This window comes from Nestor notabilis, unplaced genomic scaffold (genome assembly GCF_000696875.1).
Source record: "Nestor notabilis isolate BGI_N333 unplaced genomic scaffold, ASM69687v1 scaffold11435, whole genome shotgun sequence".
NCBI lineage: Eukaryota > Metazoa > Chordata > Aves > Psittaciformes > Psittacidae > Nestor > Nestor notabilis.
Window position 1 is genome coordinate 31,163 of NW_009931019.1, and position 25,105 is coordinate 56,267.

A 25,105-nucleotide genomic window follows, 5' to 3' on the forward strand; every position below is an offset into this window, starting at 1 on the left:
ACACAGCTTGGCCAAAAAGCCAGAGCAAAAAAGTAGAAGAGAGAAACATATCTGCTTTCTTATGGATCAGGTACAGTGTGGAAAGGTACATAGTAGAGGTGTGATGCTGCTGCAATAGGAAAATCTCTTCCTGAATGCTGATGTGACATGTGTATAATGGAGATAAAAATCCTCGCATATTAAGTGTAGCTTTTGTTTTAATTTTTTATTATTTGATTTTGTGACCAATAAATAATATATTATTGTAATGTAAACTATACTTATTCCACACTATTGCAAAATAAATCCTGTTTCTCATGTGGATGCAGCAGAAGAGCTGCATGAGCTGAGGCCCAAAGACATTAAGCAAACCTAAACAAACACTGGTGCTGCACTGGGTCATGGCTAGATGAAAGCTCCAGAGGGACTCACTGAAGGAAGGACGGCTGTTTGTGGGCATGCCAGTCTGTACAGGATGTATCACTTTAATGGGATGTGTCATCCCTAGGGTCTGTCTTCTGATTTGAATGTAATCTGTGATCTTTAAAAACCTCACACCCTTGGGAAGACAAATGGGTGCACTTCCATCCATCCATCCAGTGATCTCCCCTGCTTAAGATCCAGTGGAGCTATATAAGAAATGCCAATAATTTCTTATAATAAGAAGAAATAATTTCTGCAGACTTGAATTTAGATCTTTTGTTCTGCTGGTCTTTTACTTTTTTAATTATTATTTTTTATTAAATAACACATGGCTTAGTTGTGCATTCAGACACATTACAAAATAAAGTGCAGTGCTCTGGAAAAAGGCAGCCCTGGAGAAACAGCAGCAAAGTCTGCCAATTTGCTTGAAAATAAATGTGTGGGATTTTTAGCATTAGCCTTCAAAAGCATGGCTTTGTTTAAAGAAAGTATTCCATGTAGAGTATTTCAGTGTAACAATATGAAAATTGCCACCCAGCCAGATTGCTTGTTCTGATTAGACTCTTCAGTTGTTCTTGGCATGTTCTCTGCATCTAGTTTTGACCTTGCATTAAATGCCTCTGTGTCCCCCTCAGGCAGTTTATCCAGGACTATACTGCTGTGTATGATCACCGGGTTTTCAGCATACTAGAAACAGTGGCGGTCTTGGATCAGACATTAGTTACCAGCCTGATTCCCACAATCACACAGTCTCTGAAGGATTCGGAGCACAAACAAGGTCTTGGAAGAAATACTGCACAGAGGTTTGATTTCTATTTTTCTTTGACAATGAGCAGTAGAGGTTTATTCTCTTGAAAGCAAGCAGTGTTAGCAGCACAGATACTCAAAAATGAGTGATTTTTCAAGTTCATTCAGCCAGAGATCTCACTTCACCCAGGCCTTTCATGGTTTTAAGCCATCTGTATTTGCTAAATATTTCAGAGATGTTTTGATACAAGGGTTTATAAGACAAGTAGAATTTCTGGGAAGCCAGGTTGCCACTGCTTACTGTACTGTATGTTGCAAAACAGACTAAGGAATTCCTGCCCCAAAGAATTTTCCTGTCAGTCCCTGTTTTGGAGGACTTTATGGTTCTTATGTAAAATTACAGTATAATCAGCTTGGATGATGATCTTAAGGTCCTTTCCAACCCTAACTATTCTATGATTCTATGATTCTATGTTTGGAAAAGAAAAACCCATAGCTTAATTTCAAGAGTTCTGTCATACTACAAACATACTAGAGTTGTGGTCATCCAGGAAAGGCTGGCCTTCTCTCACCAACTGGCACAGCAGGCTCACACTTCCTCTGTTTGCACCCCAAGAACTTAGGACAGGACTATTTGACTTATGAATCCATGTAGCATTAAGAGGAAACGGCACATGAGGTGATGCACACACTGGGACTACTCAAAGGGTAGATCCTAGTCCCACCTCAGGCTGGAGAAGTTTTGAGGTGTGTGTTGGCAGGGCTCGAGTTATAAAAATCCTAAAAGACAGAGTTGTGCAAGAATGCAACTCGTGAGGCAGTAAAGGGTAGTCACAGGGTATTCATTTTCCATTTAATGAAAAATATATTTAATTCAGTTGTAACAATATTATTCTTTTTTTATTATCCTCTGCCAAGGAACACATTTGCTTTTATTTAAGGGAATTCACCCAAGGCCAAATTAAAGTACCATTATGTGCAGGATTTTCATACTACCTGCATTTCATCTGTTAATAATGTATTTCATGGACAATTTTCATATTTTTTTATATTGTCAATAAGGTAAAAATTATCACTTTGTCTACACAATATGAAAAAAAACGGGTTGCTTTAGCTTCCTGAAATACATGCTTTGAGATTATTGAAGAGCTAAATTTCTTTTAGCCTCATCACTTAATGTATATATTATCTATCTGATCTGTTGTTGATGTTTTGTATTAATAGTTTGTATTTACAATGTGCTCCATTACCCAGCAGTCTGAGGGGATCAATTAACATTTTACTGCCAGAACACTAATACCTGATTTTTATCTTTTCAGTCCTGTGTGTAATATGTGTGTGTGTGTGTGTGTGTGTGTGTGTATATGAAAGAAAAAAAGTTCAGAAGTTGTATTAGCTGCTTACAGCAGTGATGTCCAGTGTTACTGCTGCAAGGAACTAGTATGAAAACTGCAGTTTTGTTTGCTCAAGTTAATATTTCATGCATAGGTAGATAATTAGAATAGACCTAAATGTCAGAGGCAGTACTTTAACAATAATTATATTGTCTAGGTTGGAGAGTATTAGAATGAACTTAAGGTGAAAAGCCTTGTCAATACCTATGCACTCTTCTGGAAAATCCACTTGAGTGACAGTCCCGTTCTGAATTCCAAGTTTATTTTAGAACAGTCCTTGCCCTTTGTTGGGAATGATGGTCTAAATCTGTGTCAGTGCCAGTTTGTGGCCCTAATGCCAGCAGCTCACATCACTGTGCTGTAACATCAGTCATGGACCTATTTCTTATACAGAAATTAAATAGCAAATGTGATGAAGTCTACATGCCAGTCATCTCATCTAGGACTTACTTGCAAGCTCCATGTTTTAAAATAAAATTCTCTTTCACAGCAGTTTGCAAAGCAAGTAGATTTCTAAGCATCTTCACTACACTTCTAGCCATAAACAATGCAATCTTTACTCTTATTGTCACCTGGTAATGCTAAGAATTTACAGCAAAACAAGTAGTTGAATAGATGGGGGGGAGTGACTGTGTTTTAATATCCGAATATGTAATCAGTGCTTTTGGGAGATATGTGCTTTTACTCCTAGGATGTATGAGATGATTGTTTAAATAACATGTTGCCTTCTTTTGGGTTTTTTGTTTTTTTTTTTTCAACAGAGAAGCCTATAAAAGACTCTTATCTTACCTCACAGAGGCTGGACAAAACGAGATACAAAAACTGGAAAATGAGACAGGTTAGCAGTGTGCTGGTGATTAATCCTTTCCTCTTCAACGTTCTGACACTGTCAGTACCTAAAACTACACTCTGCGACACACTGGCCAAGTCCTTTATCTTTATGATGGCAACATATTTATCAATTTTGTTGGTTTTCCCTCCCAGGTTATGTATTAATTTTCATAATTTTAGTGTTATTTGAGTGTTGTCATGCATCTGAAGACGAACTCTCAATATACTGTTGAGTGGCAGTTGAAAGATACAGCAAATTTATGAATGTCAAAATGCCTATATAAGCAGAGCCTGTGTTGCAACACGAGAATCAAAGTAGTTTCACAACTCAATTCACATTGAGTGAGACCTGACCCTCTTAAAACTGTACTTTTGAAAATCTTATTCAGTACGTTCTAAGGGAAATCATAAATTTGTAATTTCTAGTTTATCATTTTAGTAGAATGAGAAACAACATGTTGTGATCTCTAGTACTGAACTTGTGGAATGCAGTACATTCACCTGGAGTTGCACCAGTGTGATAGAGCTGTTAAGAGAGGGCTTGTGTATATGTTGCACAAAATGTACATAGCTGTCTTACCCTTCCACCTGTATTAAAACATTAAAGTCATTCAGATTCCAGTGTAAAATCTCTTCTGTTGTCCGTGGGGGTTAATATAAGAAAAGGTAGGTTCAGATTTCCAATTCTCTTCAATACTGTGTTCTTAAAATGAACCCATAATTTCCAGTGATCCCAAATCTTTTTGTTAGTCATGACACTGTTATTTATCCATTTAGCTTAGAGTAGGTGTAAGTGGTGTGAGAAAAAAGAATCGAGGACAGACTTCCAAAGAAAACAACTCATTTGGGGAATTCATTCCATCTGATCATAAACTAGTTGTTATTCCCGTTTGCCTGGAAAATTGGATCTTTCAGATATTTTGCTGTGATATGGATTATCTCGTGGGCCAGTTCTAGCCCTGTAACATCTGGGTTTTTTCCTCCCCTAAAGTTCTCAGGAAACTTTCATTAATGGCCATGATATTCAGGTTTTTCACTTCCCTCAATAACCTGTATTTCTGCAGCTACTTACTGGACTTTGGGAGTGGTACGTTTGCCCTTAACGGCAACAACTGGTGCACAGGCTGCCTAGTTTTTCAAAGTTATTCAAATTTCAACTTTACAATATTAATGGGAAATAAAGACTCTTTCTGTGTGTAATAGCTCCACAAAAAAAATCACAGTAATCTTATCAAGTTGAACTAGATAATCTGTTTGCCTAAATTGGCTATTGTTACATCAGATAATGCAGTAACTAAAAGCCTCTTTAGGCTACTTAATAGTGCAGAACATGGAGGTTCTTTTCATTATGAAAGTGACTTATTGAACTTGCATTGTAGCTGCTTGTAAGCTGCTGTAACTGGGAGGAGTTTTATTCATCTCGGGAGGATTGTGCTTCTAAAAAGATGCTTTTTTTTTAAGTAAATTAAAAAAATAAAAAGCTCTGCAAGAGAGATTAATAGAGATGTCAAAATGTGAGTCCTACTACTGTGTAGAATACAGAACGGATGCCTGACTTCAGTATTACTTCTTGAGAGTAAAACCTGTGACTTTCAAAGTAGAGCAGATGATATATTATAACAAAACATTTAATGGTGAGTTTAGTAGGTTTTTAAAAGACAAGGCCGAAAGGGTGGTGGTGGGGGGTGTACTGTGATACTCAGCACAGGACACTGTACAGGGCCCTGCAGGCAGAGCAGGAGACGTGTGAAAGAAGCAGCAACTCTGCTGTTAATTCTGTCAGGGATCAACAGCCTGGTGGCATGGAACTTGAGTCCTGGGCAGCTGAAAACACCACCTTAGGGGTTGGTTATCCAGCAGATAGTTAAGTGTGCAGTGACTTTGGACAGCAGCCAGCAAGAAGTTTGAGCAATTCCCTGATGTTAAACTGACTTACACTCTTTGCTTCAGAGTCATTTTCCTGCCAGTGTGCATATAGGTGGACTGTAAGCATTTTAGCTTTGAACCAGAACCACTAGATGCTTCTGGTATTACCAGGAAGTCATATATCAACATCAGGGGCTCACTGAGAGATTGTCACTTCTGCATTGTGGGTGTGGGGACAGGCAGTACCAGACCTCTGCTTTCAAGGTTGGATAGGAAGAAATCCGGGGAGCATCAGGACAGGATTTTTTGGCAGACCACGGGGTGAAGATGTGTCTCTGCCTTGCCTGGCTTTACAGTTTTTGCACTTTTGTTTCTCAGAAGCAATAGGCAATGAGTTACCAAAAGCTTCCACCAGTGCTGGGCAGATGTCTTTCTCTGCTGACCCATTTGCAGGATGATCTGCTCTGCACTAAGTAATATAGACAAGTTGCCTGTTTGCCGCTTTAGCCAGGTGAGTATCACAGCAAAGCTTCCCTGAGTCCGGGACGAGATTGTTAATTACAGGAACAGGATCATGCCTCAGATCTGTGATGATTTCCAGCAGATGAGGAAAGGTATGTCCCAAGATCACCTTCCTGGAGACGTGTACTAAGCTTTACTCCATATCTAGTAAGACTGGTAATTAATATGAGCTCTGTTACTGACTGCAGCGAAGACAACAGAAAGCACTGTTGGGATGTCACCACCCCTGAGCAGCAGCTGTGTGACTCTTTCTCTGCTGGTGATGGCTGTGGTTCCAGGGGCATGCAGCCCTTACTGTAGGGACTTGCAGCAAATGGGTGAGGACTGTGGATTTGTTAGGGATCAGTGACTCTTGCAAGCAACTCAGCCTGCTTAACGTCTTGGAAGGCACATGCATTCCCTTCTCTCACCCAGCATCTGCATTACAATTTTACACCAATAGGAGGATTTTTGCCAGGATAGACATTTACTGCAGTTGTAACTTCTGTAATTGAAGGTGAAAAGATCCTGAAAATAAAGTTGTAGCTAAAGTACCTGATGAAATTGAGAGAAACCTCAATGTATACATCTGGGCTTAGCCCTGCTCCCCTTTCAATATAACAAAAAATTGGTGGCATTAGGCCATTTTGAACATTAATTAATTAACTACAGGATCACTGTACATCAGTGGAGTTTTAACAAAATATTACATTTCAGTAAGCTGCTTCTTCCCCCAAGCCTGGCGCATGGTCTGTGCCCATTACCTCCTTTCATTTAGAAACACTAATAACGTTGACAGGAGACCTGTTTAAAGTGCACCAGGCCTGACCCTTGTCAGTATTTGTCTGCGTTAATGGCAATGGCTGGGGAAGTGTTCCAGGGTATAAGAGGACTACTCTGCCCTTTCCTTTTTGCAATATATGGAATTGAGAGCTAAGCAGAAAGTATTTAATTTTTATATTGTCCCTATTCCAGAATTCAGGGTAACACTCACACCTCTGACCCGTTATCATCCTTGGGATGTGAAACAGATGTCCGGTGCATCAGGAACAATAGCAGGGTGAGGGAAATTTGTCTTATCTTTCCTTTAGTGACCTTAAAATGATAACTGAAAAAGAGACACCTTCTGTTCAACATTCACATGCAACTTCCATTAGTCCTGCAAAGCTGTCCCTCTATTCTATAAGAATTTCCTATTTTTTATTGTTATTAAAGAGCAGGAACATGGTAATTTAAAATTACTCCTTGCTTTCATTTGCAATGACAAAAAAAAAAGGGGGGGGGAAGGTGTGTTTCAATAAAAGAGCTTCTGAAATAGAAAAATTAATGCCTTTTGTGCTGGAATAGAGCAGCAGACCTATGGAAAGAATAAGGTTCTGTGTATCTGTTGTAATTGCACAGAAGAGGAGCTGCCAATAGCATAAACTACTTATAGTCATTTAAGGAATTCTGATAACTGTCCACCTAAATGCAGTGTATTTCCCTCAGGAAACAGAAAAGAGGTTTTATTGCACTCTGGTTTTCCTCCTTTCAGTAGCTTCTGAAAATTATGTATGCATGGATATTTCTACTTTAATCATATTTTATAATTTTTAACTATTACTTAAAACTCAAATTCAGTGTAATCAGCCCATCTGTTAGCGATGGTTGTAAAATTATGGTGAAGATTAAAAATCTGATGCAGTGTCAAAATGTCCTAGCATAATTAAGCTTGTTTTGTGATGAATGACTAGGATATGGCTTTTGTCTACTTGAGCAGCTTTAAAATGGTAAACCTTTTGTAGGCTTCATGTATGAAATGTGGAGGTATGTATAGCACACAAAGAAATCATTAAAATTAAAACCCCAGATCCTGTATTCATAGATGCGGTATCGTTGCAGGCCTCGGGAAATGCCAGCGGAGTTAATTCCACCTCACAACCACATTCCCTGCATTTTTCAGTCCATCAAATGCTACCTTGGCTCTACTCTCCTCCCTGTAGAACACCACCCAAACCAGCATTAAACGTGCAAGTTTGCCAAATTCATTATTCCTTTTAGAAAGGGCATGACCCGTGTGGGCACGGGTAGAAAACTGAGCACGGCCTTCACTTACTTACATGGATTGAGGGTCTTGCTAAACATACTCTGTTCTTCAGTATTTGGAAGCACTGCAACATCACCTAATCTACATACAGTAAGAAAGAGTTAACATTTTAAGCATTTTAATTCTGGCATTACTGTGAAACAGCTATATATAATCATCTCCACTGGAAAACCATTCTTCATGTGGACAGTTTTTATCCCTTTAAAATGTGTCCTTGGGAAAGAGAAAATAGCAGCCCATTTTGCAAAAATAAAAAACTGGATAAGTCCTTTATATAGTCTATGTGCTAAACTTCCTGCACAGTCTTCCTCCCCTACAAACTCTGCCTGCAGAGGAAGTGCTTTAACCTTGCCTTTATTCTTCATTCTAATTTTCAATAAACAGATGCCGCCTCTTTTCACGCTTGTTTCCACATTGTTCCACATTCTGCCTGTGTTGTTTCTGCATGCGTGAATATTCAATTATCTATTTCTCCATGATTCTGCAACTGATGTACTAAATGTCTGTACAGGTTTGGGGGGAGGGTAACCAGAGAAGGCAAAACTCAGAGGAAAAAGTTACAGAAGTTTGAACTATTCCGAGAGCCAGGTACTTGCCCTGAAAGCTAAGGAAATCCTAAGTCACCACTAGAAATGCAGGGATTACAAAACCACTAGCGTGCAGAAGCACACTGGCTCATAACATACAAAGAAAGTATTTCTTTGGTCAGCATGTGGGTGTGAAATGCTCGATAGAGACCAAAGGGGCAAAACTGCTTCTGGCAGTTGTGTCCTTTTTAGATAAAATGCACAAAGCAGCTGATTGCCATTGTGGTTATTTATAGCTAAGAAGAGCTTACATTTTAGGACTCAAAGGTGAAGTCTGCTGTATAAAGGATGAAATACCACTCTTTCTGGGAATAGCCCAAAACAGGAGCTCATAGCAGTGCTCTGAAGACCTTGTGGCCCAAAAGCCAACTTGCAGATGTAAGTAGCTTTAATCTGTAAATATAAGGAATGCAGGGCACAGAACTGCACTGGCTCCCAAACTCCGTAGTTAGTACCTGCTGCTGCTGCATTCACGTGTCCAAATACCTCTTTCCTGAAGCACGAGCGAGTTCTCACCGGAGCCTGTGCCATTACCGTGCATGCTCCCAGCATGGAACCCCAGCTGCTCCCATGCTGTGCTGATCAGGCTCTAGTAATGGAACCATCAAGCATGCAAATATTCTTAATATGGGCAGTTGTAAGGCTCTGTGGAAGCCATTGCCTGCAGGACTCCTGCCAGCCCTGCTCTCCCCCTGCTGCCCCCAGCAGAGACACCCCCCTCCCCAGCCGGAGCAGAGCCGCTGCTGACACCAGTGTGCTCTGTCTGCTCGTACATCAGCGCTGTGCTCTTTTCTTCTTACCTGGCAATAACTAACTGGTTTGTGCTCGCCTGGCGTGGGCTGTATGGCATTTTCTGGCTTCAGGGGCAGCAAAGCACCCCCATCTGTCCTGTAGGTCCTGCAACAAAAGCAAAAAGACCCAAACAGGAAAGCAGGGCACAAAAACTTAGGGGCTGTGAGGTTGCCGTGAAAGATTTCTCTGCAATCAGTGGAGCCCACTGATTAAGAGCCAGAGCAGAAACCTGACACTAACAAACAGGAGCATATGTGTTGTCCTGAGGCTCTGTGGCTGTGGTACCCTTAACTAATTTAATGCAGTCGCACAGCTGTTTAAAACTGCTGTTCACCAGTACAGACAATTGGTGGTAATAACTGCAACAGTAAAAGCATCTAAAGGGCAAAACATACATGATAAATAACTTTCTTGCCACACACTCCTGCCTTTCAGTCATTGTACCAAGAGGCACGTGCTGCTGGGCAGTAGGAGCCTGCCCCTCCACTTCTCAAAGCCAGGCCTCTGTCACAGTTTGCTGCTGCCACTCAGTAGTCAGTCAGATCCATCAGAATCTCTCCACTTGCTCCTCGGAAGGAGCAGTTTAGAAATTGTCCCATCGCTACAGCTGCGGTAAGCTATGAGGCCTGGGAATAAAGACCTCAAAACTAAGATGACAAACACACAATATACTTTGCACTATTGTCTGGAAGCGTGCTTGGCTTTGCAAAGGCTGAAAAATAATTCTCCCAGCACCCGCAAAATAAGAAGCGTCTATCAGATCTGTACCGGAGTGAAAGCCCATCACTTACCTGGTGTGGCACCTCCAGGAGGAGGCTCAAAGCGCCAAGGATCTCTACACACACATTTTGGTTATTTTAGTCACCCTTCCCTTGAAAATGAGACATGCTATGTTTGTGTCCCTGCCACTCACACATCAGTAGAGCTTTGAATACTTGCTAGGCTTAGGCCCTGCAGCCCACACGGGGCATAAGGCAGATTTTAAGTGGCCTCTTAGGAGGACTGGCCCTTGCACGCTGATGTCCGGGAGACCAAAGAAACTAAGACAAACAAACAAAAAGTCCTCCAGACAGCTCCCACGGAGTCAGAGAAAAGTACTGCCTGGATGTAGGGAGAAGGGAGATGCTGTTAGCACTCAAGATAGTGTGCCAGGCAAACACTGTGGAGCTGCAGCTCCACTCTATGTACCGAGAGTGAGAAAGCCCAGCAACAAAACCCCACAGAACTTTCTAACCTGAAAACTACTGGGAAAGGAAAGGTTCTGCAAGCACACAGCCCAGCTGGAGACTGAAATGGTGATAAAGTTCGCCTCCTTGTGTCGCTAACCATCCCCTTACAGGTTAAAAGCTGCATTTGATTTGGAAACATTGCTCAGCGGACAAAGTCAAACCTGTTCCTGCCCAGCAAGCGCAGGCTACTGCTGCAGCATATTCTGCATGTGGCATCTGCATGAGCATCAGTAGGAATATCAGAGGTCTGCTCAGGCAGCACAGTGGCAGGGAATGGATCAGTAGGTAAAGCAGAGAAGTGCATAGTACCCATAAATCATAAATAGAGATTTAATTACATGCTTGATTAATATTTACAAACATTGAAGTTGTTGTTAGATATGTAAATAAAACACAGAAACAAGAGACAGGGGCTGCAGTAGCCAAGCAAAGCCAAAATACAACAGGCTGGAGTATTTATTGTGAACTGGCATATGTCTAGAGTAGGGGATGGAGACACACTACATAAACTGAAAGAATAAATAAATAAATATTGACATTGTTCTACACCCGTTTAGCCTCTGGAGACCAGTGATTTGTGGGACCATATGCTGGATGAAATGAGACTGTTCATTGATAATTGTAAATGTGGTGACCCCTTGCAAACTGGATATTAAAAATATTAAGTAAATGGCACATTTTAATTATACAGTAAGGAGGCTGTTCTCCACCATTAAAAGACTGCAGCTGTCAGGAGGAATTGATCATATGACAGAAGGTAACATTTATTTAATAGTAGGACTTGGTAAATGACATCCCAAATGATCTTTAGATTCTCAGACAAACACATTCAGTTGAGACTTGGATTCAACCATGAGGCTTCAGTGTCTCTGTCTTTCAGCTAAGACAATTTTTATCTGTTCCTCATTTACCATAGAGCTAGTTTGGTTTTTATTTTTCTTTTAATCTGCTTTGCAGTATTTAAGTGTCAAATGAAGTATTATTAAATGAGAAACTGTAAACGATGGAGTTCGGAATTGGAAGTCAATACATTTGTTATTCTTTTTGCCAAAGGTATCGAGTAAGTTGCATAATTACCACAGTACTATATCATCTTTGTCAACATAAACAGAGCTTTATATAGGCTTTGAAAGTGCCATTGGTGAACAACTGAGCGTACAGACTCCAAAGAAGAGCAGCCCAGGAGGAGCTGAGAGCATTCACAATGCCTTATGAAGTTGCATAAGGAAATGAAGTAGAGACAGGTAGCAAGTAGTCACCAGCAGAAATGCCCAATGCTCTCATGTAAATGCTTCTACACCTGAGGCAAAGGAGAGAAACTGCAGACAGTTTTTGTAGCTTCCTTCCTGCCTACTGTGATCCAACTTTAAGACAAATGTGTGAAGGTAAAGCAGCAGCCCGTGTGGATTGATTCTTCTGATGCCGAGAAACCCTTCTATACACAGGGTTTGATTTTCCCTCCTCTCCACTTCTGATTTTATGAAGTGCACATTCCTTGTCTCACATTGTGCCGATCCTGTGGTGAGGCACTTGCAGAGTCTGAAGGTTGGGGCAAGTAAAATAAGGAGCTGGAAGAAAGCATGCTGCTATTCCATTGGAAGCGAAGGGGAGTGTAGGCCCATAGAACACTTCTTCCTTCCCTTCCTTGCTAACATCCAGCACCTGGAGGTCAAAGCATACAAAATATTTCAGGGATCATAGAAGAAAGATGAAACAAATTTGCTGGCACACACCACATGTATTAACCACAACAGAAAGGTAGTTTCAGCTCATTTTTAGATTGCATTTATGGATCTGGTGATGTATTAGTGTCCTCATCACCCAAATCTTAATGCTAGTGCAGGCACGTAGTAGAAGACAGGAGACATTGGATTCTGCTTCCTGGCAGCAGAACGTACAACCGTGCAAGTAGGGTACCTCTGCATAGAGGTGCTACTGTTACCACAGGACATGAACCACTTGTCAGCTTGGTGGTCTATAGGGAGCTCTGTGGAAGCTGGAAAGGCCAAACAAACGACAGAAAGAAAATGAAGATGTGTGGAAGCAGTGGAATTTTTTTTCTTCCAAAGTAGAGTTCAACCTCAATTTTGCTGAATTTGAAGATAACGGGGTTAGTTTTGCTGGTTAAAGCCAGGCACACTGCCAACAACTGGGAAGGGGCAGTGCACACAGCTCTGCCAAAGCACTCATTATACTTCTTTTCCCTTGAATGTGTGGATTGTCTTGGCACGCTGCCAAGTTCATGACCAGTTTGGGGATGTGGACAAATGTCCATTTAAGAAAGCAAGATCCCAGGATCATTTGTACTTGTCACTAAGCAGTATTTAAACCCAGGTGCAATACAGCAAAGTACGTGCTGATTACAAAAGAGCACGTTGGTGGAGTACAGCCACCACCTTGATACTCTGCTATTACTCCATTTGAAGCACTGTATGTCAGCTAATGTTATCCTGAGCCAGACTGAATGACTTTTTCCAAAAACAATTATTAGGTATGGTATCCAACAACTTAGTAAAACACAATTATGCTATGACCAGAACATGGTTTGAACTGCTTATCTATTCTTTACAAACACGTGCTAATAAGTGGTTTATTATAATACCAGCAGCTCAACATCTAATACATTGCCTCTTTATGCTAAGTCTAACTTATAGTCTTATGGGACAGTTTGGAGGTGAAATCCTAAAATCCAAAAAATTGGAAGATAATAAAAATTTTTTTATCAGCAAAAGTGCAGAAACTGAGATGTAAACAAGAGTTTCTGTCTGTAACTGCCCAGCTGGTCACAAAGCGATGGCTGTGGTGCAGATTTGTTTCACTCAAACTCTCAGGAAGGTAACAATTCCTAATTCCTGTACAGGAATACCTAAAAGCCATGGATCTGCAGGCGAGCTGCTTTTATATAAGATGAGATAGCTGAATTTTGTTGGACAACCTATTGCCTACCGCAGGGATCAAAAACCTTCCGTTCAAGCTTTGAAGCAGTAAGCGCTAGGGCAGGTTGCAGGCTGACTGAACTTTGACAAAGAACAACTTGTTGACTCTGGCTGCTCTTCAGAAAGACAGCTTGGAGAGGAAAAGAAAATGAAATCATAGCGTGCTGAAAAAATTGTTAGCCTGTGCCCCACCATCCATATTTGCAACCCTTTAACTTTTGGAGTTTGTTTAACCTGAGACTATATACCCATTATTTTATCCAAATTTTGCCAAAGGAAAGACTCCTCAATCCTATTTTACTAGAATACCTTAGAAGAATTGCATCTACTGGCTCATCTGGAAATATTTTTAATATCCACAGTATTTCCTCTCTGTGTTTATGCAGATTCAGAGGCTGCATAAGAAACATCCTTAATCTCTCCATTTCACATGCATTTTTCTTTTTGAATAACCTCTGTGCAAAATGTATCCTTGCAAAAAAATTATTGGAAAAGACTTTAAAAAAACCCTAAATCACTCACCTGGATACATGCCAAAGGCTCATTTGTCCAAATCGAATAGCCACCAACTAAATATATTCTACCATTGTGGACGGCAACTCCAGACTCATTTTGACCTAAAGCAAAAGAAGAAAATAGAAACCACTATCAGTTTTTAATTAACCCTTTTAACACCGAATATTGGAGTTCTGTAATAAGATGCAAATGCCCCTGGCAGTAATCTGACTGTTTCAGAATTCACAACATGGAAGAGTGAAGGTGAAGCATGAGGTCTGTTCTTTGCTCTCTGCGAGAGCCCCGTACGGTGCTGTCCAGAGAGATACCCCAGAAGAGCAATAAACTGAGGCTGTGCAGGGGACCATCTGCTGCCTCCTCAATGACACAGGTTTTTGCATGCGTGAATTTCATAGGTGATATGCAAGCTCCCCACCTGCCTCTCCGCTACTATCACACATGAACATCCGGATAGACACGCAGGCCGAGAGAGCTGAACGCTCCTCACATTCTGCCCACAGCTGTTCACCCCCCGTTCCTCCAGGTACAAGTATGGTGACAACTGCAGAAGCTGCTGTGCAGCTCATCCCCATAGCAACAGTCTCCTGAACAAGTTTGAAAGTTCTGAAGGATAAACACAGCCTTAAGAAAACCTGCATTACACAGCGCAACAGGCGCATTTAACAGTAGTTGCAGAGATGCAAAGAATGGCTTAGATGGCTTCTGAAGATGCAGGTTGTGCAAACAACCCACCAAGTTGTTATCTGAGGAGAGGCTGCTATCTCACAGCATTTAGTGATACAGGGTCAGCTCCAGAATGAGGGTGCCTGCAGTGCCAGGGCCTTTGGAGTTGCAAATCAGGCTGTCAATACCTCCAGATAATGAAATTTAATAATAATATAAAAACTGGACAGCAAAAGGGATATGAAAAACTAGTTCTGTTTCATAATGTATAACTCCTTTTTAATCTATGCCTCTCTCCCCAGTGTCCATCAAATATTCTGATGACTTGACTCAGAAACTAAAACAACCTTTCTCCACAGATTAAGAAAGCCAATGAAATATCTTAAAGAATAAAGTTGCTGCTAGAGCAGCTTTTCAACCTACCAGGAGGAAAATGACATAAGGTGACTGTCTTATTTGTCAGACATTCATTGCTCTGACATGCTGCTTCTAGCTAGCCTGAGCTTCTTAGTTAAGCTCCTACGTCCTTTGTGTCCTTTTCAGTGGTAGATCTCAGAAATCAATGCAACGCAAAACTGAAAAGGATGAAAAGTGAGGTAGTCTCAGTCCTGGGACTCCTCCTGTAGCAGCCAGTACTGTTAGTAATTGAGCTCCAAGTCTGCTGCACAAGAGAACGGCCCCAACATTAATGCTGTCCTGTCCTGGAAATCCGTCCTTTTCTGCAAAGCTGAAGTTGATGCTACTCTGAGAGTGTGTCACATGCCTGTCTCTCCCAGGGATTCAAGGGGGTAGTACTATGGGAATTATACCAGGTGGCAGAGAAATTTGTGGATTGGGTGGCAGGGACTGTGAGTTGCAATGCTTGCAAGTTACTACTGTAACAGTTCTTCCTAATGACGGTGAACTTCACAGATCCTGTAGCTAGCTGAGCTGCTCAGCTCGTCCCTGACTTGACAGAATTCCAACAAAGACACCTCCTTTCAGGTAATTTATTAAAAAGGTACCGTTCAGAAATAAGTGACAGTTAATGGATTTCAGTGGAAGTTTTGCCCTGTAATGCCAGCAGAAAGCACTACAAACCAATGTTATCATGGTAGAGACACATCTGCCTGTTGTAAGTCTCAAATAGGGAGCTAAACCCATCACTGCTGGCAAGCTTCTGGAGAATCAAAAGTAAGAACCGGTAGTACTATGACAAATTCTTTTTGATGGTTTGATTAAATTTATGTGCACCTTCTTAAAAATTTAGTCTACGACATGCTAAAACAAATGTTTTGTACAACACTGAATGCCAGAACAGTAATCAAGTGTCTTGTTGGCTAATGACGGTCCTTAAATCGGAAGCAATTGCAGCAAAGTCATGGAGCTCCACACATTAAAGGCATGTAAAGGGACAAGAAATTATGTTTTATTTTAATAGTAGTCAGTTTCCCCTTCTGGTGTACAATACTTACCTGTCAACATGTTGAAGCTGCAGCGTGTCCACTGGTCAGCATCTATGCTGTAGGAGTCTATGTGCCGAACAAGGATCCGATCGTTGTTGTAGTCAAGATCATTCCCGCCTAACACGTAAAGTTTCCTTTGCACAGCAGCCATGGAGTGATACACTCTCCTCTGCAACATTGGGCTACGGCTTAACCACTTATTCTGGAAAGAAAAAGACAGAACTTGTGTCAGCACTGCTCAGAGACATACATATAGTAGTAGTAAAGTAATAGTAGCACGTTGCTGGTGTTCTCCTTACCCTTGGCCAGAAATCACAAGTGAATATACTTGTGTTGTTCACATGTTAAACATGCCTGTTGGTTATAACGCTGACTAGGCATACTGGACTTTCAACATATGGTTTACAGTTATCACATTTAAATTCACTAATTTAATAGTATTTCTTGCTCTGTATTTTTTCTGTTTAGCTCATCAGGTTTCAAAGCTTTTTTCCTTCTTCGTAATTTAGCAGCAAATAATCCTTAAGGAAGACTACTAGATGTCTCCTTTGTACACAGTGCTAAAATTATCTGTACCAACTAGCTCTGTTACGAGAGAAGGGAGACTCTTCTACCTTTCGTTATTCAGAAGCTTATTTGATCTTATCCTTGGGGAATGAAGCAATCGGGAAAAATAATTTCCTAAAGTATCTTCTCAAACGATTCATGTATTTGGTTTAATGCTAACCCTTTATTTGTGGGCACTTACAAAGTAATGTCTTTTTGCATATTTTTCTTTCTGGTTAACAATACTCAAGAATTATACCTGTTCAGGGGAGGGGTAGGAGGGCACAGAAGAAGAGGGATTAAAGCATGGGATTTTAAACCTAAGAAAACAATTGCTCCTGCTATGCTTACCAAATCAAACAACCTGACAACGGATGAGATTAATTGGTTTAAGTGAAGGAAGTTAAAATCTGTGAGGAAATTCTCTGTGTTACATGTGCTACCGCTTGTGGTAACTCAAGAGCCTCTACTACTACTGCCTTTTAACCTCCGCAATATATAGCTATACATTTCAATGTCTAATAGTTGGATATTAGGCATTAATGTTTGCATTAGTAGTCCAGTCTCTTAACACCAGACTATAGACACCATCTGCTTTGCAAAGCCTGCCTGCATCCCCTGATTATATCTTTAGCTTCCTCCACTGCAGTGCCTGCCAGGTGAGCCGCAAAGCACTGCAAAGGCAAAGAAACAGAGGGGCCTGGTGGGGTCATTTCTAATAAGCCGGCGTGTGAATACTAATCAGTGGTGGGGAAGCAGAGGTCACCCCAGCCGGCTTGCTGGCAGGTAGCTGTGTGCTCTGTGGCAGATGGCAGGCATTATCGACTCGCCACAAAGGCCTCGCGCAGAAGCAAGCGCTGGTGCTGAATGATAGAGTTATTGAGATTCTGTGCGAGATGCAAGCAGATGTGATGGTTTCCAGTACCCACCGTAAACAATATGCCAGCAGAATTTTTAAAAAGAGCTTGTGTGTACAAACACGGAGCGGACCTCATTTGAAGAACGCGAGCGCATAGTTCCTCTGTAACTCTTTACACACCAGGCCAGGCTTCTCGCTGTTGGCACGACACGCTGAAGTAGCCCTGCCACTGGTATTCTGGGGTACAACTTTCACATTGGCACATAAAGAATCAAAGCCAAATATATACACAATAGAGAGAGAGTAGCTAAACACGTGTCCTGCTCACAAGCAAAGTAAGGGTGCTGCCTGTAATTACTACTTGATTTTAGCACAGAATCGGCATTTGTACAATCGATGCATAAAACTGCACCTCAAAGAGAAAGAGGCAGGTGTGTCACTTCCTGCTCTCTGCTTCAGGACCTGTGCATTTAGTAAGGCAGAGGGAACCACACAGAAGTGTCTCCTGGCACAATCTGGTTCCAAATACAGCAATCAAAGCCCCTATCCTACAATCAGAAAAGTCAATACCCTTCCACGCGGGTCTAAATCAAGCTATGCAACTCTGATTGCAAGCTTAGGACTTTTAATTCCTAATACAAGCAAGAGGGCATAACCATGCCCTAACCCTCTGAAATGGTTACTGAGCCATGCTAACCTAATCAAAACACATACATAATGTATGAAATAATCCCTAAAAGATATTTTAGGTGCTTGGGTAATGAAATGATAGGCACCCTTGCAGCCAGCAGAATAAGTCATGGCCAGGTAGTATAGTTCTGAAAGTATGCAGAAAACAAAAAGCCTGTGTACAAAATTCAAAGCCGAAATGCCAGTGACAAGGAGCAGTTTTGTGACATTGACTTTAAGTATACATTGCCCAGGGCTGCTGGATTACACAAAAAGTGAACAAGCAAAATAAATACTGATAAATACAGGGGATTTAAAGCACATTTCTGTATTTAATCTAAGGTGTTTCTAATGCCTACAGGCTTAAAAAAAATAAGTCAGTTTCTCCATTACTCTGTTAAACAAACTCATACATCAGTACAAAGTGGATTTAAAACATCACTAATGCAAATGGTCAATATTTTTAGCCTTGCAAAATCATTGTATTTATTTGCTAAGAGACCCGATTGAAGCAAAACATATGAGAAAAAACACACACAACACAGATACCCACCTGCTTGGGATCATAGACCATGAGCCTGTTTTGATACTGTGCAGTATTTGTTACTCCTCCTATGAAAGAGTTTATACAGGTTACATTTTTTCGTATAAGCAAAATGAGGACCAAGATCAGGTACAGCAAAATAACCAATTCCAGGGCTCATTTGCTGACATAATTACATTGCATAGCACCACTTATGTTTACATTCCACCACACTTTTTAATCTAGATACAAGAGAACAAATGGCACATTTGTCAAACATCTAGAAACACAAAATAGCAACAAACACACCCCCCTCCAGGCACACATCCTTTGTAAAGCTAATTCTATGGGCTAAAAATGAGATAAAAATTGATCTGTTCATAAATGACTGTGCATTCAGCCATTGTTAAGACACAAAGATAAACCACATCCCTGCTCAAGGAGCACAGAGTTCCTTGATGTGCATGTGGCACAGTTTAAAGGAGGAGGAGGTGGCCTTGCATCTGAGAGAAGGAAGAGGTTGGAAAGAAGCTCTGCCTAACCAGGAATGTGATGCAGGACACTGCTGCCAGCTGGAAAGCATAGAGCAAGCCTGTAAAGCTGTGCTTACCTGCATATTTGAAGGAAATCCTGTATTATAGAGAGAACATCTCCTGGCTTAGTTGTAGACTGGGAGGTTCCTCCATAGTCACCAGAAGCAACACTAGCATTTACTTTTCAATAATGTTTAAGCAAGATACAAAGCACCTCAGAAAAGCCCAGAATAGTGTCTGACCCCAGTAGATGCTGCAAACCAACCATTTAGCTCAACACAGTATACATTTAATGCCCAATCATGCTGTTCTCCCTTGGTTTTAAACGGCAAATCTCACTGGTGGAAAAATTCTTATGTCTCAAGTCTGTAATCTTCCCTGTGTAAACATGTTCTGGAGGGTGCTCAAGCCTCCTGGGGACATGGTGTCATTGCATCATGACCACAGGTCCCAGTCCCCCTGCTGTCACCACCCTGGGCTCATGGGAAGGTGGGACCTCAAACAACACCCGAGAACTGCACCTCACCTTTCATCCTCCCAGAAGGGCTGGACATCACCAGGGCATGCCAGTGGCTACAAACCAGTGAAATTCATATAGACAAACTATTTATATTACAGTTTTAACAGCATGTGCTGATGACAGACAAAATCCACAGCAACGAAAGAAAGGAATTTCATCTGTCATTACGTTTGCTGATGCTTCTCTTTTTGTGAGGGCATCTCCTGCTTCAGACAGAGCGGTGGCAGAGTTGCTTTCATTTCTGCTGGCTGGCCTACAGCCCCGGCCTACGAGCGGTGGCAGAGTTGCTTTCATTTCTGCTGGCTGACCTACAGCCCAGTCCTACTGAGGCCACTGGGTCTTTTTCCAGTGTTAGCATGGCTCTGTGCTGGGGAATCCTGACTTTGCTGGCCTCCAGCTGCACCTAGCACAGCATTTTGGTTCAGAGCCATATTGTGATTTTGAAGCAACTCCCCACCTCTCACGTGTCATTTTAGGCTGTAAATGGTGTGTATTCAAGTTAAACCAGAAGCTTTGCTTCAGGTGTATACCAGCTGTGCTCCAGTTCCTAATGGGGAGTAAGGATGTGATGGCTTTGTACCAGCTGAGTACTGGGAACATTTGGTCCAGAGAACCAGAACAAATATAATCCAAAGCAAAAAATGTGAACTGTACATGGAGTAGGTAGATACAGACAACTCGTCACCAAAGTTTTATCTCCTGATCTGCTCCTACTGGGCTGAGCTACTTGCTAACATAGATGTACCCACTGATCACTGCAAATTACTCAAGTGAGGCCAAGAATCTGATCAATGAATAGTAGAAACTACAGACAAATCTATCCAAGAGTCTTGTCTTCAACTGCAGTAGCAGGAAGGACTAACACTGTTGTTTGGGTGCATCTCTGCAAGCACCAGCCTGTACTGGGTCTACACTTGGATAGGAGCACAAACTCCTCAGAGTTGCTTACAGGCTAAGAGACAGCTGAGATGAGATGTACTCTTTCCAAACTGCTTCCATCATACTCTGCCACACACTGCCCAGCATAGCACCTGTGAAGTACACACGCAAGAATATGCATTGGAAAGCAGATACTGTTCCCGTGTCTAATCCCACAGCCTGTTATTTGTCACTGCCCCCTTGTGCAGCCTTCACAGTGTTAGTGGCCATCAGCCACATGCACAATACAATCTTCTCTAATACCTGTTTTGTAGTTTGATTTTCTTTTACATAGTTATTTTCACTCCTAGCATATTGTTTAAAAATGAGATGTCAGATTAGTATTTTGAAAAATAAAGATCATAGTTATTTGGGTGGTTACCTACAGAATGTTAAATTACAAGAGATATTGGAAACACAATGCTGGGTCACATATTTCCATTCAGAAAGGACACCTTAATTTGTGGGGAAAGATACGCAGGAAGAAGAAAAAGAAGGGGTTTGCTTCCTTGTGAAATAATGAAATAAGCAAAAGTATTTGCTTCTCTTCACAAAGAGCCCCTCATACCAAGTACACAGCTTACGTTTTCTTCCCTGCAATATTGCTCATCTGTGGTGTTTTATCATTACATTCCCTTCACATATCGCTCTTCACTTTTAGATTAATCTGCCAAAATGAGATGCTAAGGATTTGCATACAGATTTGACTACACAAAAATAGATCTGGAATTAATAACAGTCTCTATATGTTTTAATTTCTTCTAGACTGGAGTACCCTTGCCTCCAGCAGTATTCTTGGCTTTGAAAGTCATCAAGCTGATTTGTCTGCTCTTAGGTTATGATGCCACATGCTGCTACACTGTCCCCTGCAATCAAAGTGCTTGCAGAGATAGATTCCATGCCTTCCCCTAACAAGTATATTTTATAGATTGGCAGTTTTGATCTCCCCTCCCCAGGGGGATAATCTGCATCTTAACAGGTTTCTATAGATACATCTGTCATTAAATATGCCATCTTATATCTGCATCAATTTTCAAACTCGAGTTCCTCCTAACTTTGAAGTGCTATAGCAAAAGTTTAAAATTTTCTGCCAAAATTCAAATTTAACAAGTCTGCAATGCCCTCTTGAACTATTTTTTTTTATTTTTAAATACTCCAGGCAGCCGAGAAAGGGCAAAACAAGAGCAGCCTCTTAAAAACTAGGAAAAGGGAAAAAAAAAAGTTTCAATGGTACTAAAAATAATACACGTTTTCTCAGGGAAATAAAAATTAAAAATGGGGTAATTCCAAGACAATTTCTTAAACTTCTCTGCAGTGTTTTCTGTCAGGAAAGGAGTGGAAAGGCAGGGAGGCATCATAACAACACTTGAAAAGAAGTATTTAAAAATATAAACCATGCTATTAAATTTTCATGTCAAGCTCGTGGTAGTAACCCATCAGTTAAAGAAAGGAAATAAAAAATGTCTGGTTGGGTAAATGACAGAAAATTAACAGCTTGGGCAGTGCTTGCTGGATTTTACAAACAGAGTGATGATTGCACCACATGAGCAGCTTGCCTTGAGGACTAGAGTTTCTTGGAGGCAAGGAGCATCCTCAGGACAAGCCCGTGTCTCTCTTGCTCTTGCAGACATGACAACATGCTCATGGAAAGCCCAGCATCCAACCTGTGGGCTTACAGTGTTTTTCCACTGCCACAGTCACTGTCCGCTGTTCATGCCCTTACAGGCTGTAAAGACTGCTTTTTAAGGCCTCCAAGATCCATAACTTCCCAACTCAGGCAACAGTGCCCTTCTACACAGGGAAGTTGCTGGAGGATTTCAAGATCCACTTTGTCCAGCCCTTCCCCACACATGGAAAATATTTTGGGTTGTTCCAGACCCCCACAAACTGCACTGAAAAACACCTTCAATAAAGACACTTCCAAAAGAGAAGAGTGGGAGGCAGTAGATTCAACACTATTTTCCCAGTAGAAAATTTATAATCCATATTTATAACATGTCCTAGAAAGACCCCCATATGACTTGAAAAATCTAATTCAATCCAAAACCCCCAGAAAATCTCACAACTCTCTCTGAAGTCCCCAAGTGCTAGGCTGCGTGCATGAAACAGAGTTCACTGGGAGACATGCAAAACTACATGTTGGCAAAGAGCTCCCATGTGTATTCCTTTCAGCAAATCCAGGGAATATACAGAATCTCATGACATGCACCCCAAGGCACTCTGCTATTTTAAAATAGAAATCTCTTGTCTTTTACATATCTGTGTGTTAAACACAAGATAATCCTTCCTCAACATGCAAGCCCACCCTAATGAGTCCCCTGGAAGACACCATCTCTCTAATTAACATTGTTCCACCCCAGATGCAATCCAGTTTCAAACAACAGGGACACAGGCCCTAGTCTGTTTGTAGGTAGGTTTTCCTAAATCATTAAAGCCTGACATCTACATTCAATCTAGAAAGAATCAATGGCATCAAACCTATAATGTCCATGCTTGAAAGGGTATGAGAACCATTATCTTTATTCAAACACTATAACAATTAACAATAGGCTGAGTTGGGGTTGTGTTCAGCCTGGAGAAGAGAAGGCTCTGAGGAAACCTTATAGCAGCCTTTCAGTATCTAAAGGGGACCTACAAGAAATCCGAAGAGGGACTTTCTATAAGGTCATGTAGTGACAGGAGAAGGGGGAATGGCTTTAAACGGCAAGAGGGTGGATTTAGATTGGATATTAGGAAAAAAAATAATTTCACCAAGAGGGTGCTGAGGTGCTGGCACAGGTTGCCCACAGAAGCTGTGGCTGCCCCATCTCTGGCAGTGTTCAAGGCCAGGCTGGACGGGGCTTTGAGCAACCTGGTCTAGTGGAAGGTGTTCCTGCCTGTGGCAGGGGGTTGGAACTAGATGATCTTTAAGATCCCTCAAACCCAAACCATTCAATGGTTCTGTCATTCTATGAATAGTAATTATAATCATAAAGAAATACTGTTCTATATATAGACTAAGACTGGGTCACTGTGGCAATTCTAATGTACTACTTAATCTCCTGCTCCCAGTAATTTCTGTGCTAGCCACACTGCAAAACCTGATTTGGTTAGATAGTGTAAATTGCTATTTATTCCAGGTTGATTTTTGATAAAAGGTTTTTATAGGCATTTACTGAGAAAAAAACTTCTTCTCCTAACAGCATACTGATAGTAAGGTGACACTTTCCACCCCAAACCACTTGCTAATTCAGAATAGTTCTCAAAGAACTATTGATGTGATCTCCATCCTTTCCTTAGTCAAAATCTCCACCATTAGGGGGAAAGTCAAGTTTCCGTGTGCAAGTCAGGATGTGATTTCACACATCCTGACACACTGTCAGGCAACTTGGACCTCTGCAAAACAACAGCATAATACTTTGCTTCAGAGAAGACTTTTCATGTGCTAATCTCTTAAGCATTTAAGGCAGAGGAGAAGCCTCCTTATCCCCAGCTGCAGGTGCATGAATGGCCCAGAGCTGAAGTGCCTGGCAGAGGGTGACTGCCCCGCTTTGTCCCCAGGGGCACTACACCTATATGGGAGAAGGAAGGTTAACTGTATAGAAAAGTAGGTCTCCAGATTTGCATGTGCATGGCACGGAGGATGCAGGGAAATTGGGCATAGTTCAAGTTTTCACTCTTGTGGAAAATATTTCCCTGCTTTTATAGGGAATAATTGTTAGCAGTGCTGAACTCTAATGGGTTTGGTGCATTTTGTTTCTCTTTCACTCAAATACTTTGCTTTTCAAGCATGTGGCATACAATTCATTTGTGAAATGGGTCACAGTGTCAGATGTTAACTGGGTCCTGTAAGATTCATTTTTCTACAAAATTTCCAAACCATCTGCCCAATGCTCTACTGTTAATATGGAAAACTTATTTGTTGTGGTTTAAATCCAGCCAACAACTAAGCCCACACAGCCGCTTGCTCACTCCCCCGCCGGTGGGATGAGGAAGATAATCATAAGAGCGAAAGTGAGAAAACTTGTGGGCTGAGATACAGTTTCATAATTAAAGCAAAAGCCGTGCACACAAGCAAAGCAAAACAAGGAATTCATTCACCGCTTCCCATGGGCAGGCAGGTGTTCAGCCATCTCCAGGAAAGTAGGGCTCCATTACATGCAACGTTACTTGGGAAGACAAACAGCATCAATCCGAATGTCCTTCCCTTCCTTCATCTTCCCCCACCTTTATATGCTGAGCATGATACCTCGTGGTCTGGAATATCCCTTTGGCCAGTTGGGGTCAGCTGTCTCAGCTGTGTCCCCTCACAGCTCCTTGTGCACCCCCAGCCTACTCGCCGATGGGCTAGGATGAGAGGCAGAAAAGGCTGCGACTCTGTTTAAGTACTGCTCAGCAATAACTAAAACATCCCTGGTGTTACACTGTTGCCAATACAAATCCAAAATATTCCAGCTACTATGAAGAAAATTAACTCAATCCCAGCCATAACCAGTACATTATTTTAATGAATTCCTTTTTTTTTTTTTTTAATAAGAAAATAAAATAGGAGGGCTACGAAAA

General features: G+C 41.4%; 2 protein-coding genes across 2 annotated transcripts in view; one reads left to right on the forward strand and one right to left on the reverse strand.

Moving 5' to 3' along the window:
- LOC104406640 (protein MMS22-like) overlaps positions 1 to 6,805 on the forward strand; it is a 31,396-nt gene extending 24,591 nt beyond the window's left edge. Inside the window, exons 11-13 of the mRNA XM_010015689.1 lie at positions 1,038 to 1,205; positions 3,305 to 3,381; positions 6,717 to 6,805. Coding sequence (XP_010013991.1) covers positions 1,038 to 1,205; positions 3,305 to 3,381; positions 6,717 to 6,805 — 334 coding nt within the window. The remainder of the gene's footprint in view (positions 1 to 1,037; positions 1,206 to 3,304; positions 3,382 to 6,716) is intronic.
- Positions 6,806 to 11,063: 4,258 nt separating this feature from the next.
- Positions 11,064 to 25,105, reverse strand: part of KLHL32 (kelch-like family member 32) — a gene marked incomplete at its 5' end in the record, with an annotated part of 40,715 nt that continues 26,673 nt past the window's right edge. The window contains 4 exons of the mRNA XM_010015690.1: positions 11,064 to 12,097; positions 13,894 to 13,988; positions 16,005 to 16,197; positions 18,623 to 18,681. Coding sequence (XP_010013992.1) covers positions 11,936 to 12,097; positions 13,894 to 13,988; positions 16,005 to 16,197; positions 18,623 to 18,681 — 509 coding nt within the window. The remainder of the gene's footprint in view (positions 12,098 to 13,893; positions 13,989 to 16,004; positions 16,198 to 18,622; positions 18,682 to 25,105) is intronic.